The sequence below is a fragment of the Pogoniulus pusillus genome, chromosome 5 (genome assembly GCF_015220805.1).
Source record: "Pogoniulus pusillus isolate bPogPus1 chromosome 5, bPogPus1.pri, whole genome shotgun sequence".
Lineage (NCBI taxonomy): Eukaryota > Metazoa > Chordata > Aves > Piciformes > Lybiidae > Pogoniulus > Pogoniulus pusillus.
Window position 1 is genome coordinate 16,331,972 of NC_087268.1, and position 14,386 is coordinate 16,346,357.

Here is a 14,386-nt window from a genome sequence, read left to right on the forward strand (position 1 = left end):
AGTGTCACATGCTCCTTTTCCTCGCTTAGGAGACCAATCTGTCGCTGGGGTCACTCAACTTGTTTCTGACCCTCAGCGTGTTTTCTATCCCTTTTTACCCTCTCAGGGCAATGGGGACCCAGTGGCAGCAGGTGGGAGCAGAGCCCACATCTCCTAATGCCAAAAGAAAAAGGGAAAGGCCAACTGAAAAAACATACCCAAAAACCTCCTTCCATCCCCACTCCCCCCAGCACCTGGCTTCTCCCTTACATGCATAGCATCACTGCTGCTAAATTGCAGCCTCAGGGAAAAGGAAAGAAAGAGGCCCAAAAGGCAGCTAGGAAACCCACCGTCCATTGGCTTCCCTCCATGCAAGGCGAGCGAGCTCCTTCTGCTGCAGTGACTTGGCAAGAACACCTCGCTCTGACTCAGCACCTTGCCGGCACCTCCTGTCAATTATGCCCACAAACTGCTGACGCCAGAAAGGCTTTTTGCAATTAGGATGCAAGGCAAGGCAGTGGGATGCCTCATTCTTTCCCCATCCCGCCCCTCCCCCTCCCCCCCGCCCCTTTCACCTGCAGTCGTGCCCCCTCCAGTTTAGCTCTCTGGCTTAGGACTGAAGCTACCAGGGAGGGTGAATGAGGTGGGGTGTGGGGGAGTGTTAGTGCAAGAAGGCTGAAGGATGGGGATCAGGGTGGGCAGGGGAAGCCTGAGTTGGACTCATTCTGCGGACAAACAGACAGCTGCTGTCAATGTGGTAACTGAAATGCAGTCTCACCTAAAAAAGAATAATGAAATAAACATTAAAAAACATTTAAAATTAAATAAAAGCAACCACTGGGAATAGAGACAGGAGCTGCAAGAACAGATGAGACTACACCAAAAAAAGCTACTGAAAAAATAACTAACATGGAGCATTCCCCAAAGAACAAGCAAAATGCAGCCTTGCTGCAACTACGTGCAGCTGAGAAACACAAGCTGACACTCTGTGGCTGAGGCATTTTCAGCACAGAAGAAGGAGGTGCTGATTGCAGATGAGTCCCATAATAAGGGCCCAGGGCACACCAGCTGTTTCAGGGGCAAAAAGAAGGGCTGCCCTTGACAAGCCAAGGACATGACAATTCTGCAGAAGGACTGAGGCTATTCTGTCCTTCTGCCAAGTAGCCAAGGTCCTCTTAACCTCTCTGAGCTACTAGCTCCCAGTTTGGCCAGAAAGCCAAGCAGGCTTGCAGGCTAGCAGCTCCACAGCCATCAGAGACATTCAGGCAAAATCCTGTCAAAACAGCAAAGTTCAAACACACACCCAACTATGGAAGAAGCCCAGGAGCCACACAAGCCAAGCACCACCCTGCAGGAAGCCCTCTGGCATCTTCTCTCACAGACCTTCACTGAAACATGGTCTGCCACCCAACCCTGTCTCCTTCCCTAAGGGTCACAGGGAGCTGCATGCCCCTCATTTCTGGCACAGGCAGTGAGAGGCAGCAGAGAGTAATGCACAGGAACCCAAGAGATTCAGAGCATTCCCTGCAGAAGCACTCAGGGATCTTTTAACCAAGCAGCAGGACAGTATTTTCTGAAATATGACGTCATACAAACATGTCATAGAGCATGGGTGACACTGATAGATCACCCAGGAACACAAGTCAGAGCAGGCAGAATCGCTGAATCATTAAGGTTGGAAAACACCTCCAAGATCATCAAATCCAACTGTCAACCCAACAACACTATGTACATTAAACCATGTCCCAAAGTGCCATGTCTACACAGTATTTGAACACCTCCAGGGATGGTGACTCCACCACCTCCCTGAGCAGCCTATACTAATGCCTGACCACTCTTTCAGTAAAGAAATTTGTCGTAGTATCCCTCTACCTTGGTGCAACTTGAAACCATTTCTTCCTGTGTGAATCATAGAATGGTTTAGGTTGGAAGGGACCTCAAAGATCATCCAGTTCCAACCTCCCACCATAGGCAGGGACACCTCCCACTCAAACAGGTCACTCAAGGCCTCACCTAACCTAGTTTTGAACACCTCCAGGAAGGGAGCATCCACAACCTCCCTGGGCAGCCCATGAAGCTGGAGCAAAAGTTTCGAAGGACCATTTCAGATTAGATGCTGAAATTTGCAGTGAACCATTTGCTACAACCACTTTATACAGCACAGGAAAGGGATGAAACAGCCAAGCTAAGAGTCTAAGTGCCCATAGTCCATGGGCCCATGGCTGCAGAATTCATCACAGAATTCATGCCCTACCTGAAAATCTAGCATGGGCAAAAGGGCAGAGAGATGAGCTTGCTTGATGGATAGATTAGACATTAGGAGGGAATTCTTCCTCACGAGTGTGGTGAGGCACTGGAACAGATTGTTCAGAGAAGCTGGGGAAGGTCCAAGCATGGAAGTGTTCAAGTCAGGCTGGACAGCACCTTGAGCAACCTGGTCTTGCAGTAGATGGGGCTGGCGTCAGGGTAGTGTTTGCAGCAGTCCTGAATAGGGAAGTGGAGCTGCCACTCTGTGGGACAGCTGATGGGTCATTGTGTGGTGCCCGGTGGGCTGGGCACTGTGCAGAGCTCCAGCTCCTGGTCCACCATTTGAACCTTCTCTCTCCATACCTCACCTCTGGTTGACAGGGGACATTGTACTCTGTTCACAAAGGTTAACTGACTGCATTTTGGGGCAGAGTAGGCCCCTCTGTAATGCAGAGCCTGCAGGTAGTCATGGGGTACGCATCTGTGACAGCAGGACAGGATAGGAGTGGTTGAAACAAGATGATCTTTAAGGCCCCTTCCAACCCAAATAGTTCTGTGAATAATGCCCAGGTTCCATCTAGACAGCCAAAGCTGAGAGGGAGAAACCTTAACTAAAACTCAAATTTTGCTACAGCAACCTGGATTTATCAATGGCCAAGGAATATCTGCTGCACAGGGTGGAGTGAAAGCAAAAGAACAACAGAGCAAAGAAAACGACCGAAAAAAAAATTAGTGACTTCAGCAACATGTGCAGGAATTAGCTAAGTGTCACAGCAGGTTACATTTCTGCAGTGTCTTAAAGAATACAGGTAAGGGCTTGGAACAGTCAGTTCCAGGGCACTCAGAAGCTAAAACACTGCAACTGATGCAAAGAGCAACCTGAGTCACAAAGTAACAGTGACCACCACAGAATCAAATCGAAGTTCTTCTGTGAGAAAAGCAGTAAGAGAGCTTTGCATCATGCCTCTTAGACATACATAAGAGATAGAAGAATTGCAATAGCAGAGAAAATAAAAACTTATTACATTGTATGGTGGTGTGTTAGGTCCAGCCGGAAAGCTGTGACTAGTGGTGTCCCCCAGGGATCAGCGCTGGGGTCAGTCCTGTGCAACATCTTCATCAATGACATTGATGAGGGCACAGACAGACAGAGTCTGCTCAGCGAGTTTGCTGATGACACCAAGCTGGGAGGCTTGGCTGATCCAGCTGAAGGCTGTGTGGCCATCCAGAGAGACCTGGACAGACTGAGAGCTGGGCACAGAGGAACCAAATGAAGGTCAACAAGAACAAGTGCAGAGTCCTGCACCTGGGGAGGAATAATAAACTGCACCAGTACAGGCTGGGAGGTGATCTGCTGGAGAGCAGCCCTGTGGAGAGGGACCTGGGAGTGCTGGTGGAGAACAAGTTAACCATGGCACAGCAATGTGCCCTTGTGGCCAAGAAGGCCAATGGGAAGAGTGTGTCCAGCAGATCAAGGGAGGTTCTCCTGCCCCTCTACTCTGCCCTAGTGAGACCTCATCTTGAATACTGTGTTCAGTTTTGGGCTCCCCAGTTGAAGAGGGACAGGGATCTGCTGGAGAGGGTCCAGCAGAGGGCTGTGAGGATGCTTAGGGGACTGGAGGTCATCGCTTAGGAGGAGAGGCTGAGGGACCTGGGGCTGTTTAGTCTGGAAAAGAGAAGACTGAGAGGGGATTTAATCAATGTTTATAAGTATCTGAAGGCTGGCCAGGAGTGGGGGGACAGGCTCTGCTCACTTGTTGCCTGGGACAGGACAAGCAGCAATGGGTGTAAGTTGCAGCACAAGAGGTTCTGCCTCAACACAAGGGGGAACTTCTTTACTGTAAGGGTCACAGAGCACTGGACCAGGCTCCCCAGAGAGGCTGTGAAGTCTCCTTCTCTGGAGACTTTCAAGGCCTGTCTGGATGTGTTCCTCTGTGATCTGTGCTAGATTGTGTGGTCCTGCTGTGGCAGGGGGGTTGGACTCGATGATCTCCTTGGATCCCTTCCAACCCCTAACATCCTGTGAGCCTGTGAGCAGGTCTAGAGGATTGCTCAGCTGTACAGACTAGAAACCAGCTTTCTCCTCCCGGCTGTGCCAATATCCTGTGACTCTGTGTTGAAGGCAATCTCAGCATCATCACTGAAAAGGTACTTGGTGGTCCTGAGCAAAAAAACCCTCAAACCTGCTGAGAAGCAGGAAAGTACATTATGTGGTCAAACAAAAGGAACAAAAAGTCATTCTATCTCAACACTTGATTAAAAAAAAAAATGGTAGCTAGGCGGGGTGAGGACAAAAATGAAGGTCAAATTGAGAAAGTCAAAAAACAAAACAAAACTAAACTCAATCATTTCAATATATTCAAAGAACAAGTCAAGAAGTGCTGAACAGGAGGAGAATGATGTTTGTCAAGTAGTTGTGCTGCTAGCAAAAGTAGGCAGGTTCTTGTTAAGCCAGATGTTTCTTCAAGTTAGCAATGCCTGTTCCAAGGGAGGACACAAGCTAACCTGGAATTTGCAGCAGGGATTGCTGCCAACCAGTGGCTTAGGGAACCAGGTAAGTTCCCTAAGTCACTAAAATTCGACACCAAGAGGCAAAACAGCTTGATCTCTCCTCAGAGGAACTTGTGGCCCTTCAATCCACTTGAGTTTTAGAAGGAAAACTAGAAGAGTAAATGATTCATTTTCAGGCACTTCAAAGTACACCTGCTAAACCATTTTGGGCAGGATGCCCAGCTTGGTGCCAGCCCCATTCCATGATTGCCTGGGGTAGGAACCATCAGCCCACTACCTCAGCCTCCTCCCCAGGTAGGAGTCAAGATATCCAGGTTCAGGCTGAGTCCAGAGCTGCTGCACCACCATTCACTGCCCAGGTTTCAAGGCATGGAAGCCCCTTTCCCCCTGCCCTTGTTCTGGCCCTGATTGCAAGGGATTAACTCCCAGGTTTCATGCCAGCTCTAGGGTGATTTAATCTAGTCCTTAATATCTGGAAGAGAGACAGGGAGCTGGCAAAGTGATTTGATCTGGCTGAGACAAAAGAAGATTGAGAGACTTTCCAAGGGATCTGACAAAGCTCGGCAAGTGGGCAGCAAGATGAAATTCAACATTACCAAACCAACAGTAATAAGAACTTGAGAGACTAATCTGAACTCCTTATATACTGTGGGGCTCTAATTCAAATGTAATCACTTGAGGAAAATATCTTGGTATGACTGTGAAGGGCTCAATGAAAACATCTGTTCAACAGACAACCATGGTCAAAAAAGGAAGCAAGCTGTTAGGATGTAGACAGGCAGAAGCTGAATAGGATGCTGGAAGTATTAAAATGCCACTGTGAACACCGGCAGCACAGCCTCAGCTGGAATTGCTGTGCTTTGTTTTGGGTGCCTCACCTGAAATTACAGAGGGCACAGAAAGAATTCACCGTTCACCAGCCAACAACTGGTCAAGCACAGTTGAGACTGGGACAATTTAATCTAGAAATTAATTAGTTTAAAATAAACCAGATGTTTTTATGTTTTGGGGCTTGGGGTTTTGTTGGTTTGGCTTGGTTTGGGTTATTTTGTTCAGTTTTGCTTGCGGGGTTTTGAGAGTTTGGGGTTTGTTTGTTTGCTGGGGGTGTGTGGGGTGTTTCTTTGTTTAACTTGTTAGCTGGAGTTCTGGTCTTGTTGTTTGTTGTTAGTCAGTTGGGTTTGTTTTTAAGAGAAAGAAAAAAGGTTGTTCCATGCAATGGAAGAGCAGGATATGTGACCAGACTTAAGGAAACTTATGACTATCCCCTCTCCTTTCTGGTTTCTAGTTTTTCTGCTTATTCTACATAATACATAATTAACTACCAGAAATGATTAGCCCATGTTATTGTAAAGTCAAGAGCTCAGCAGAAATCACCCGTGCATTTATAAGGATACTGAGAACATCCACAGATAGAAACAGGTAGAAAGAGAAAAGGGAATAGGAAAAGGAGAAAAAAAATAAAGCACAGCAGCACCACACTCTCATGCTCCTAGGCATTAGCCAACTTCTAATTAGTGAGGATTAGGAAGCAATCTCCACAGCGGGCTTGCAGAGAGGGTGTACCAACCTTACTCCTGGCAGACACCGTTAATATTACAGGCAAGGGAAGAGCTGAATCAGGCTAGCCCATGATGCCTTGGAGGTGCCCAGCAGGACTGCACAAGAACTTCCCCCTGATAACTGAAGAAGATGCAAGATGGGAGTACCTCAGCTCAGTCTTGCACCTGGAAATTTTGTATTGGTCCCTTTGCAAGTGGAAAGAGCTTCCCTGAGAAAACGAGAGAGAAAGGACATTATTTGCTTTACATTAGTAGAAGAAATACCTGGAGAGTGTCCAGAGAAGGGCAAAGCTGGTGGTGGGACCAGAGAACAGGTCTTATTAAGAGCAGCTGGGAGAGCTGAGATTGTCTAGTCTGGGGAAAAGAGGCTGAGAGAAGGCCATCTCCCTCCCCACAACTGCTTAAAAGCAGGTTTTACTGAGGTGGGGGTTGGTCTCTTCTCCCAGGTAACAAGTGATAGAATGAGAGGAAACAATCTCAGGTTGCACCAGGAGGTTTAGATTGATTATTAGGAAAAAGTTCCTCACTGAAAGGGTTCACAAACCCTGGCATAGGTTGCCCAGAGAGATGGCTGAATCCCCATCCCTGAAGGTGTTTAAAAGACAGAGAGATACGGTATATAGTAGTGAGTGACACAGTTTGGCACCAGACTCAGCAGAGTTAGGTAACAATTGGAGTTGATGTTAAAGGTCTTTTTCAACTGAAATGATTTTACGATTCTACATGACTGTGTTATGACAAGGAAGTGGAGCATGGACATCCTGTGAAATGAAGAAATAATTGGCTTGAGTAGGCTTTGAAGTCCAGAGCAATAAGGGCAACCTTTAGCATTTGCCTAGCATCAGACACCTGTTGGTTAAAGGCTTGATACCAATTGATCACTGAGGGGAATTTCATTACGGATTCACAGAATCACAGAACCACAGAATCACAGAATTTCTTAGATTGGAAAAGCCCTTCAAGATCATGGAGTGCAATCATTAGTTTCACACTGACAAGTCCTTGACTAAACCAAATCCCTCAGCACAACCTCTCATCACTATGAATTGCTATGGTTGCAAAGGACCACTAGGATCATCCAGTCCATCACCCCTTATTGAAGCATCCAGCACTGACAAATCCACTACAGACCATCAGCCTGACCTGACCCAGTGATGCTTAGGCTGTTGCAGAAACTTACCACACCCTGCAAACAGTGTGTTGTCCCACACACAAAATGACATTCTTTGTCTTAGCATTTTGAATAAAACCAAAGTCCAGACATAACTAGGATGAATTCAGAAACTAGCTTCTTCCTGGTGATGGCTCGTGAAATGCTATCTAGTTGATGTTCACTTATCTAGGTGGACTCACAAGGATGTGAGGAAAAAAACAAAAAAAAAAAAAAAAAAAGAAGAAAAAGAAAGCATAAGTTTATATCCCTAAATAAGCAACCTGATCAATCTAGTACCAAAATTACACCTGAAATTAAATTCATGCCACTATGCAAATGCACAAATTCTGATGTGCTTCTGAGAGAAGAGCTCTGGCTCCGCACATGCATAAGTTATAAGAGGCTGAGCTTGATTTGCTAGTCCAGATCTGATTCCAGAAAAGGGAAAACAAAAATAATTGAAGAGCAGCTGTATTTCACAAATAGAAACCTGTCTTAGTCTGCATGCCTTATTCTGCTTCTTTTAATGCAGTACTCCACAGTGTGATGAACAAAGAAAAGGCACGCAGGGCAGTGCCACATATATGTATGTGGTATTTGCATACATGTGTGCAGATGGCAAAAAAATATTGGCCAGAGACAGTGAGAGATTCTATCAATTGCTGAAAGTCGTTTTTTAAATGACTCTTGGTTTTAAATGCTCTGTAGAAATAAAAAATGCCAACCACTCAGGCTTTTGCTGTAGATACTTCACTAAACCAAACCTTAGCAAAGGTAGCATGTTTTGTAAAATCATAAATATCTTGCAAAAGAAAAGTTGGGGGGGGGGGGGGGGGGGGGCAATTGTCAAAAATACAGAAACACCCTATTTAAGAATTATTTTACTTTGCAGATCAAAATATTTTTGCTTAGACTGTTTTCTTGTATTATAATACATTTCCACAAAGAAACAAGATTGGTTGTCCTATGGTGGAATGTATCTCCACAATTTCCTTTCGAAACCATCAAAGCATTTAACTTCTATTTGCATTCAGAGTGAAGCCAAATTCCTCAATCCTGATGAAACAGAGCATTTGTCCTCAGTCCAGCTCAAGTAATGGGAAGAAAAAAAAAAAAAAAAAAGGTAGAAGCCAGAATAGTCACAAGTGACCTCCAAAACCAGAGGTGAAAGCATACAGGGAATGAATGAAAAAAAAAAACAATCAAACAAACAACAGAACAAAACAAAAAAACAAAAGCAAGCAAGCAAACAAACAAACAAAACCCTCTCCACAATAGCTCACTGTGCATAATTAATAATATTGTGCTTTCTCCCTGGTGCATAGGACATGAACTATCTGCAAGAGAAAAGTGAAGTGGCATATACTAGGAGCCCTGCAACTGCGACTCCTCTAAAGGAGAAACTGGGCAGATGTCCTACCTGACAGCAAGCAAATCATTTCATCTCAGTACATTTCAGTTTTCCATGCTATAAATCAAACTGACTGCCCTCATGAAGTAAGTTTGGAGACTCTCAATTAGCCACTGTTCGCAAATGACTGTGCAAACACAAGGCAGTAGTAACCAGGGAACTGTCTTTGTTATACTGCTGTCTATTAAACAACCAGGAGCTAAATTTCCCTCTGAACACTTACAAAAGGGAAGGCAGCATTAATGCTCCACAAACAGAAAACTACAAAGAACAGATTTTCAGTGCATGCACTTCTCCTTGAAACAAACTGTGTTAAAAGCACTTTACTTAAAAAGCACAATAATAGTAGCATCCTGCTAAATATAGATGACTCACCACAATTTAGTAGTGAACATCCCTAAGGAGTACCATTACAGTGTTCCTTAACCTGCTGCATAAATTTAAGCATTCTCCTGTGGTTGGGGGTCTGGACCAAGACACTCAAGACTACTACCAGCTGACCTTCACTGGGTCATGATGCCTCTCTGATTCTAAGCCTCACTTTCCCCATCCTTAATATAACAGAAACATCTCCCCAGAAAAGGCAGGAAAAAATAATTTCTAAGTTACTTAATGAGTTGTTTATACCATATTTTGTACATCCATATTACTACTGAGCAGCTAAATATAGCTGCTCCAGAGGCACTTTGGTATCTCTTGGAGAAGGGAGACTTTCAAAAGAAAATTGGGGTTTAGGCAATACCAAAACTTAAAGAACCCATTTCCAAAATAAGGAAAGGACGCCCACTTCAGAGACACAAAAAGTAGTTAATGCATCTGAGCCTACTGCTGGGGACCAAGGTCAGGTCACGAGCAAAATGATTTATCTACACGTCACAAAACCACACAGCTTGACACAAACGGCAATCTGTTAAAAGATAATAATAATATAATAATAAAGACAAGAAAAATAGCAAAATAAAAATGCATAGGCATGGAAGGGAGGAGTGAGGGCCTGCTACAGTCACCTCTGTTTAAGGCTGACAGCTTGGTGCAGGGCTGGGAAGGATAAGTAGGCAAGCACAAGGGTGCTGCAAGGCCAGAAGTTAAATGCTCTGTTTCATCTGGGATAACCTCAGACTGGCAGAAAGGTGACTTCAGGTGAGGACTGGAAAGATCAACCTGTGTGAGGAGGTGCAGACCAGCTTTTGCGTTAATGCAACACTGCCAGGCACACACACATCCCCTACCATGATCTTGCAAGATCCAGCTGCAACAGACTAAAGTGCTGGCGTTGCACCTGTTGCAATACAATGTCACAGGATTCAAGCATCATGCAGTCAAAAAAACCTCCCAAAACTGGTTCTGCAGTTTAGCAGTACCCAATGTGTAATTTCTAACACATCTGACAATTTGCAGGATGCTATTTCTAGCTATGTAGCAGGATTGATTTGTGAGCACAGGTTTGGTTTCAAAGCTCTAAACAGAATTCCCGGCCATCTTCCCTTAAACTTCTCTAGGGAACCTGAAAAAAATACTGTTTTCACAAAAGTTATTACAGCCATAATGCTTTAGAGGGGAAACATAGATGCTGCCCCTGCCCCAGGAGCATTAAACAGGGGTTTTACAGTCCCAAAGAATGCAATCACCTGTGCCTGGCTGAAAATAATTACAAAAGGGAGAGAGAAAAAAAATCATTGCTATTCTACAGATTGCAAAACAACGTAAGAAAATGAGAACTATAACACTTGATTGGCACTTACTATAAAGTCTGACTGCATTTTATCACAGGCATAAAGTGAGAGAATGGAAAAATTACCTCCAGGGGCCTTTTTCCCCCCCACTACTTTTCATTTATTTGGCATTAAGTACTTTTGCTGAATAACACTCTTAAAGCTTCTGCTCCTTTAACTTTTAAAAGTTACACCTTTCATTTAGAGTCTGCTTTGCACATGTCCCCATTGTCTCACTTGCTCCCTGGGATAGGACAAGCAGCAATGGGTGTAGGTTGCAGCACAAGAGGTTCCACCTCAACACAAGGGGGAACGTCTTTACTGTAAGGGTCACAGAGCACTGGAGCAGGCTCCCCAGAGAGGTTGTGGAGTCTCCTTCCCTGGAGCCTTTCAAGGCCTGTCTGGATGTGTTCCTCTGTGATCTGTGTTAGATAGTATTGTCCTGCTCTGGCAGAGGGGTTGGACTCGATGATCTCCTTGGGTCCCTTCCAACCCCTAACATCCTGTAATGATCCTGTGATCCTGTTTTTCTTTCATATCCTCTAAACAAGTCTAAAGCCTCACAGAAGGGAAGAAAAAAAAACAATAAAATAAATAAATAAATCACTCTTCCTAACCAGCCCTGGCAATCCAGAGCAGAATTACACTTACTGATCTTCTGCAAATGTTCAGGAAATAAAAAACCTCTCTCATCTTTATACCCACTTTCATCAGTGTCTGTTCCTTATGCCTTGTGGAGATTTTCTTTTCAAATTCAAGAACCACTGAAAATATTTTTGTACTTTTTAACAGAGAAGCAACTGCACCACTGCTATTTTCATCTACCAATGTCTTGTAAAAAACTTTTCATAAGACAAAAAAAGAAGTAAAAAATCAGACAAGGTTCATCCAGATAAATCTCTAAACCTTAAATGAAAGCACAAGAAAAAAGCATCCCAGACAAATATTTCAGGGAAAGGTGCATTTCTGTGCCTTGTTGTCTCCATCGTCATTGTCCCCACATGCCCTCAAAACCAAAATTAATAGGAGTCAATCTCCTTGCTTAAATAGACAATTAAAACACCTCTTTAATTTTAACCTTAAATCTGGTTACTGTTCTGGTTTTGAAAGGATATCACACAACAGAAATGCTTCATCGCTTGCATGCATCTAACTGCAGTAGGCACAGTAACTTCCTGTGGCAATGCCTGCAATTGCAAAACTGTGGCATTGAGAACCTGAGAGTCATTTAACTCACTTTTCAAACTGAAAAAGTTCAAAAAGTAAACAAGTAGCATTAAGTGTGAAAGAGCTAAAATTACTTCTTACAGTCGAATGCTAATACGTGTTTTTCTCCATCATTCATCTCATCTGCAGGTGAAATTTCCACTTAATGCATAGGACTCAGACTCACAAATGTCTTCCAAGGATGGGGCTCAGGGTGCTGAGGCATCTGTGAGAAATTCACCTTGTCCATCACAAGGCTTATTTCTTGGCAGGTCATAGAATGGCCTGCTGCACCATGCAGGGCAAAGAGAGCCAGGCACCATCACCCAAACAGCAGACTCCATCTGGATCCTGACATTACAGAAGTTTCATCCAGAGCTTGCTGAGATGTCTCTGGTATTTGTGGGAAAGCCCATAATTTCTTACTGTGCTCCCGCTCTCAGGGATTACCTCCAGCAGGTTTCTCAGTTTCCTGGCCAAGAAGGTGACCAGCAACAATGCCCAGATGGCTGTGCACTGCTCACTGCCGAGCAAAAACTATTTCATGGACCTCTTGTATAAAAGAGTAGACATTAAGAAAATCACCTTGTAGGCCTCAGTAAAATACAACTAAGGAGACCTGCTCTGAAGTTTGGCATGACTTGAAAGAAGGCATTGCCACCTGATCAACAGATGAGTCTGAACGTTCTGTGCTTTGCAGTTTCTTCTGTTGCCCTTCTCACAGCATCTCCTGGTACTCTCCAGCAATGCACTAAGTGATGTGAGTAGCATCTGTCACATGCAATTTATTTCCTCTCCAAAGAGAGGACTGGGTACACACCTTATTTTGGAAGGGCTTCTGGGAGCAGCAGGTGATGGAGTGGCTTGGGTCTCTCCACATCCCCCAGGGGTAGGCTCTTATCTTAGAGCTGAAGGTACCCGCCTGGGAAGAGGAGGCAGGGGGGGACCCCGGGGGACACAGAGGGTTCCTGGCAGCCTGTCACTATCTCTGCAGAAAGTTCCCTGCTGCCTCAGGGCCTGAAGGATAGATGAGAGTTTTTCCACCCAGGTAAGCTTATCAAGGGGTTAGGCCCTGACATCACCGAGCACGACCTGAAGCCCAGTTTAAAGCAAGTTTTGCAGCACCGTAAGGAAAAATACACTAAAATAAATTAATGACAATAGTAAGAAGGCTGGTGCAGGGGAAGCAGCAAATAGGAACCGAGCGGAGCAGCGCTCCTTCCCCACGCCTGCCCTGCAAAAGCGCTCACCCGCCGCCGCATTTCCGAGCATCACCAGAGGGACCACGACCAAAACTTCCCCACCGGGGCATCGGCGTGGGGTGGGCGCCCGGGGAAGACGAGGCGAGTGCGTCCCCGCCCGCCCCATCCCCCCCGGGCGCCCACCCCACGCCGATGCCCCGTCAGTGGGTACCACGCTCCGTTTCCACCCACCCAGCACTCACCTCGCAGGGCCAGAAGCACGGCCAGGGCTACCGGCACCCACCTCCCGCCGCCTCCGGGGCTCAGCCGCGTCATGCCGGGCCGGGCAAGGGGCGCAGAGCGGGCCGCCGAGCCCTGCCTTTCCCCGCAGCCGCAGGTGCCGCCGTCACCGCCACCACCGTTAATGGTGGTGCCGCCGCCACCGCCGCCGTCCCGGGACCGCCCGCTCACGGCGAGGCTCCGCCGTACCCCAAGCCCCGCTCGCCCGCCCGGGGAGGGCGGCAGGCACCGGCGGCCAGCCCGAGAGCGCAGCCTGGCGGCCCCGAGCAGCCCCCGCAACCCGCCGGGCTGCGGCTGTCACCCCCCCGCACGGCACCGAGCGTCCCGTCCCGGCGCACGGCGGCACGGTCCCAGCACCCTCCTTCTCTGTAGGGGCCAACCACAAATTGGGGGGATTTCCGACACCATCACCACCCGCCTCCAACCCGGTGCCGCTGCATCCGCAGGGATGCCGCACAGGTTAGTGAGGAGTTGTGGTCTTGCACAGGCTGAAGATGGCATCTTCTAACACCTTCTTCAGCTCAGAGTCCTTTGAGCTAGAAAAGACCCTTAAGATCATCGAGCCAAACCATTATCTGACTCTACCAAGTATTGCGCTGAACCATGCCCTTCAGCATCACATCTCTGCATCTACTAAACACCTCCAAAGGGTGAGGAATCAACTGCCTCCGTGGGAAACCTGTTCCAGTGTTTGAGAAACCTTTCAGTGAAGAACTTTCTCCTAATATCCAATCTAAACCTCTCCTGGTGCAAGTTGAGGACATTTCCTTTCATCCTATCGCATGTTACTAGGCAGAAGAAAGCAACACTCCCCTCACTAAAACCTTCCGGGCAGTTGTAGAGCTAGGTCTCCCCTCAGTCTCCTTTTCTCCAGACTAAACAACTTCAGTTCCCTAGGCTGATCTACACAAGACCTATTCCTTATACCTTTCACCAGCTTTGTTACCCTTCTCTGGACCTGCTCTAGCATCAAAATGTCCCTCCTGTACTGAGGGTCCCAAAACTGAAAGATGCTCACCCGTGCTGAGTACAGGGGTCAATTACTTCACTGGCCCTGCTGGTCACACTATCCCTGACATCAGACAGACTCCTGCTAGCCTTCTTGCCCACCCGTGCAGATGCTGGCT

The 14,386-nt window shown here is 46.5% G+C and overlaps 1 protein-coding gene across 2 annotated transcripts in view; it reads right to left on the reverse strand.

Moving 5' to 3' along the window:
- The window catches only part of IGSF11 (immunoglobulin superfamily member 11), a 190,279-nt gene that overhangs the window by 155,612 nt on the left and 20,281 nt on the right, over window positions 1-14,386 (reverse strand). Inside the window, exon 1 of one of the 2 annotated variants that reach the window (XM_064143333.1) lies at window positions 13,223-13,495. The exons of the other annotated variant lie outside the window; for it this stretch is intronic. Within the exon in view, the coding sequence (XP_063999403.1) occupies window positions 13,223-13,295 (73 nt within the window). The 5' untranslated portion in view covers window positions 13,296-13,495. Of the gene's footprint in view, window positions 1-13,222; window positions 13,496-14,386 lie in introns of those variants that run through there. 2 annotated transcript variants of the gene reach the window in all.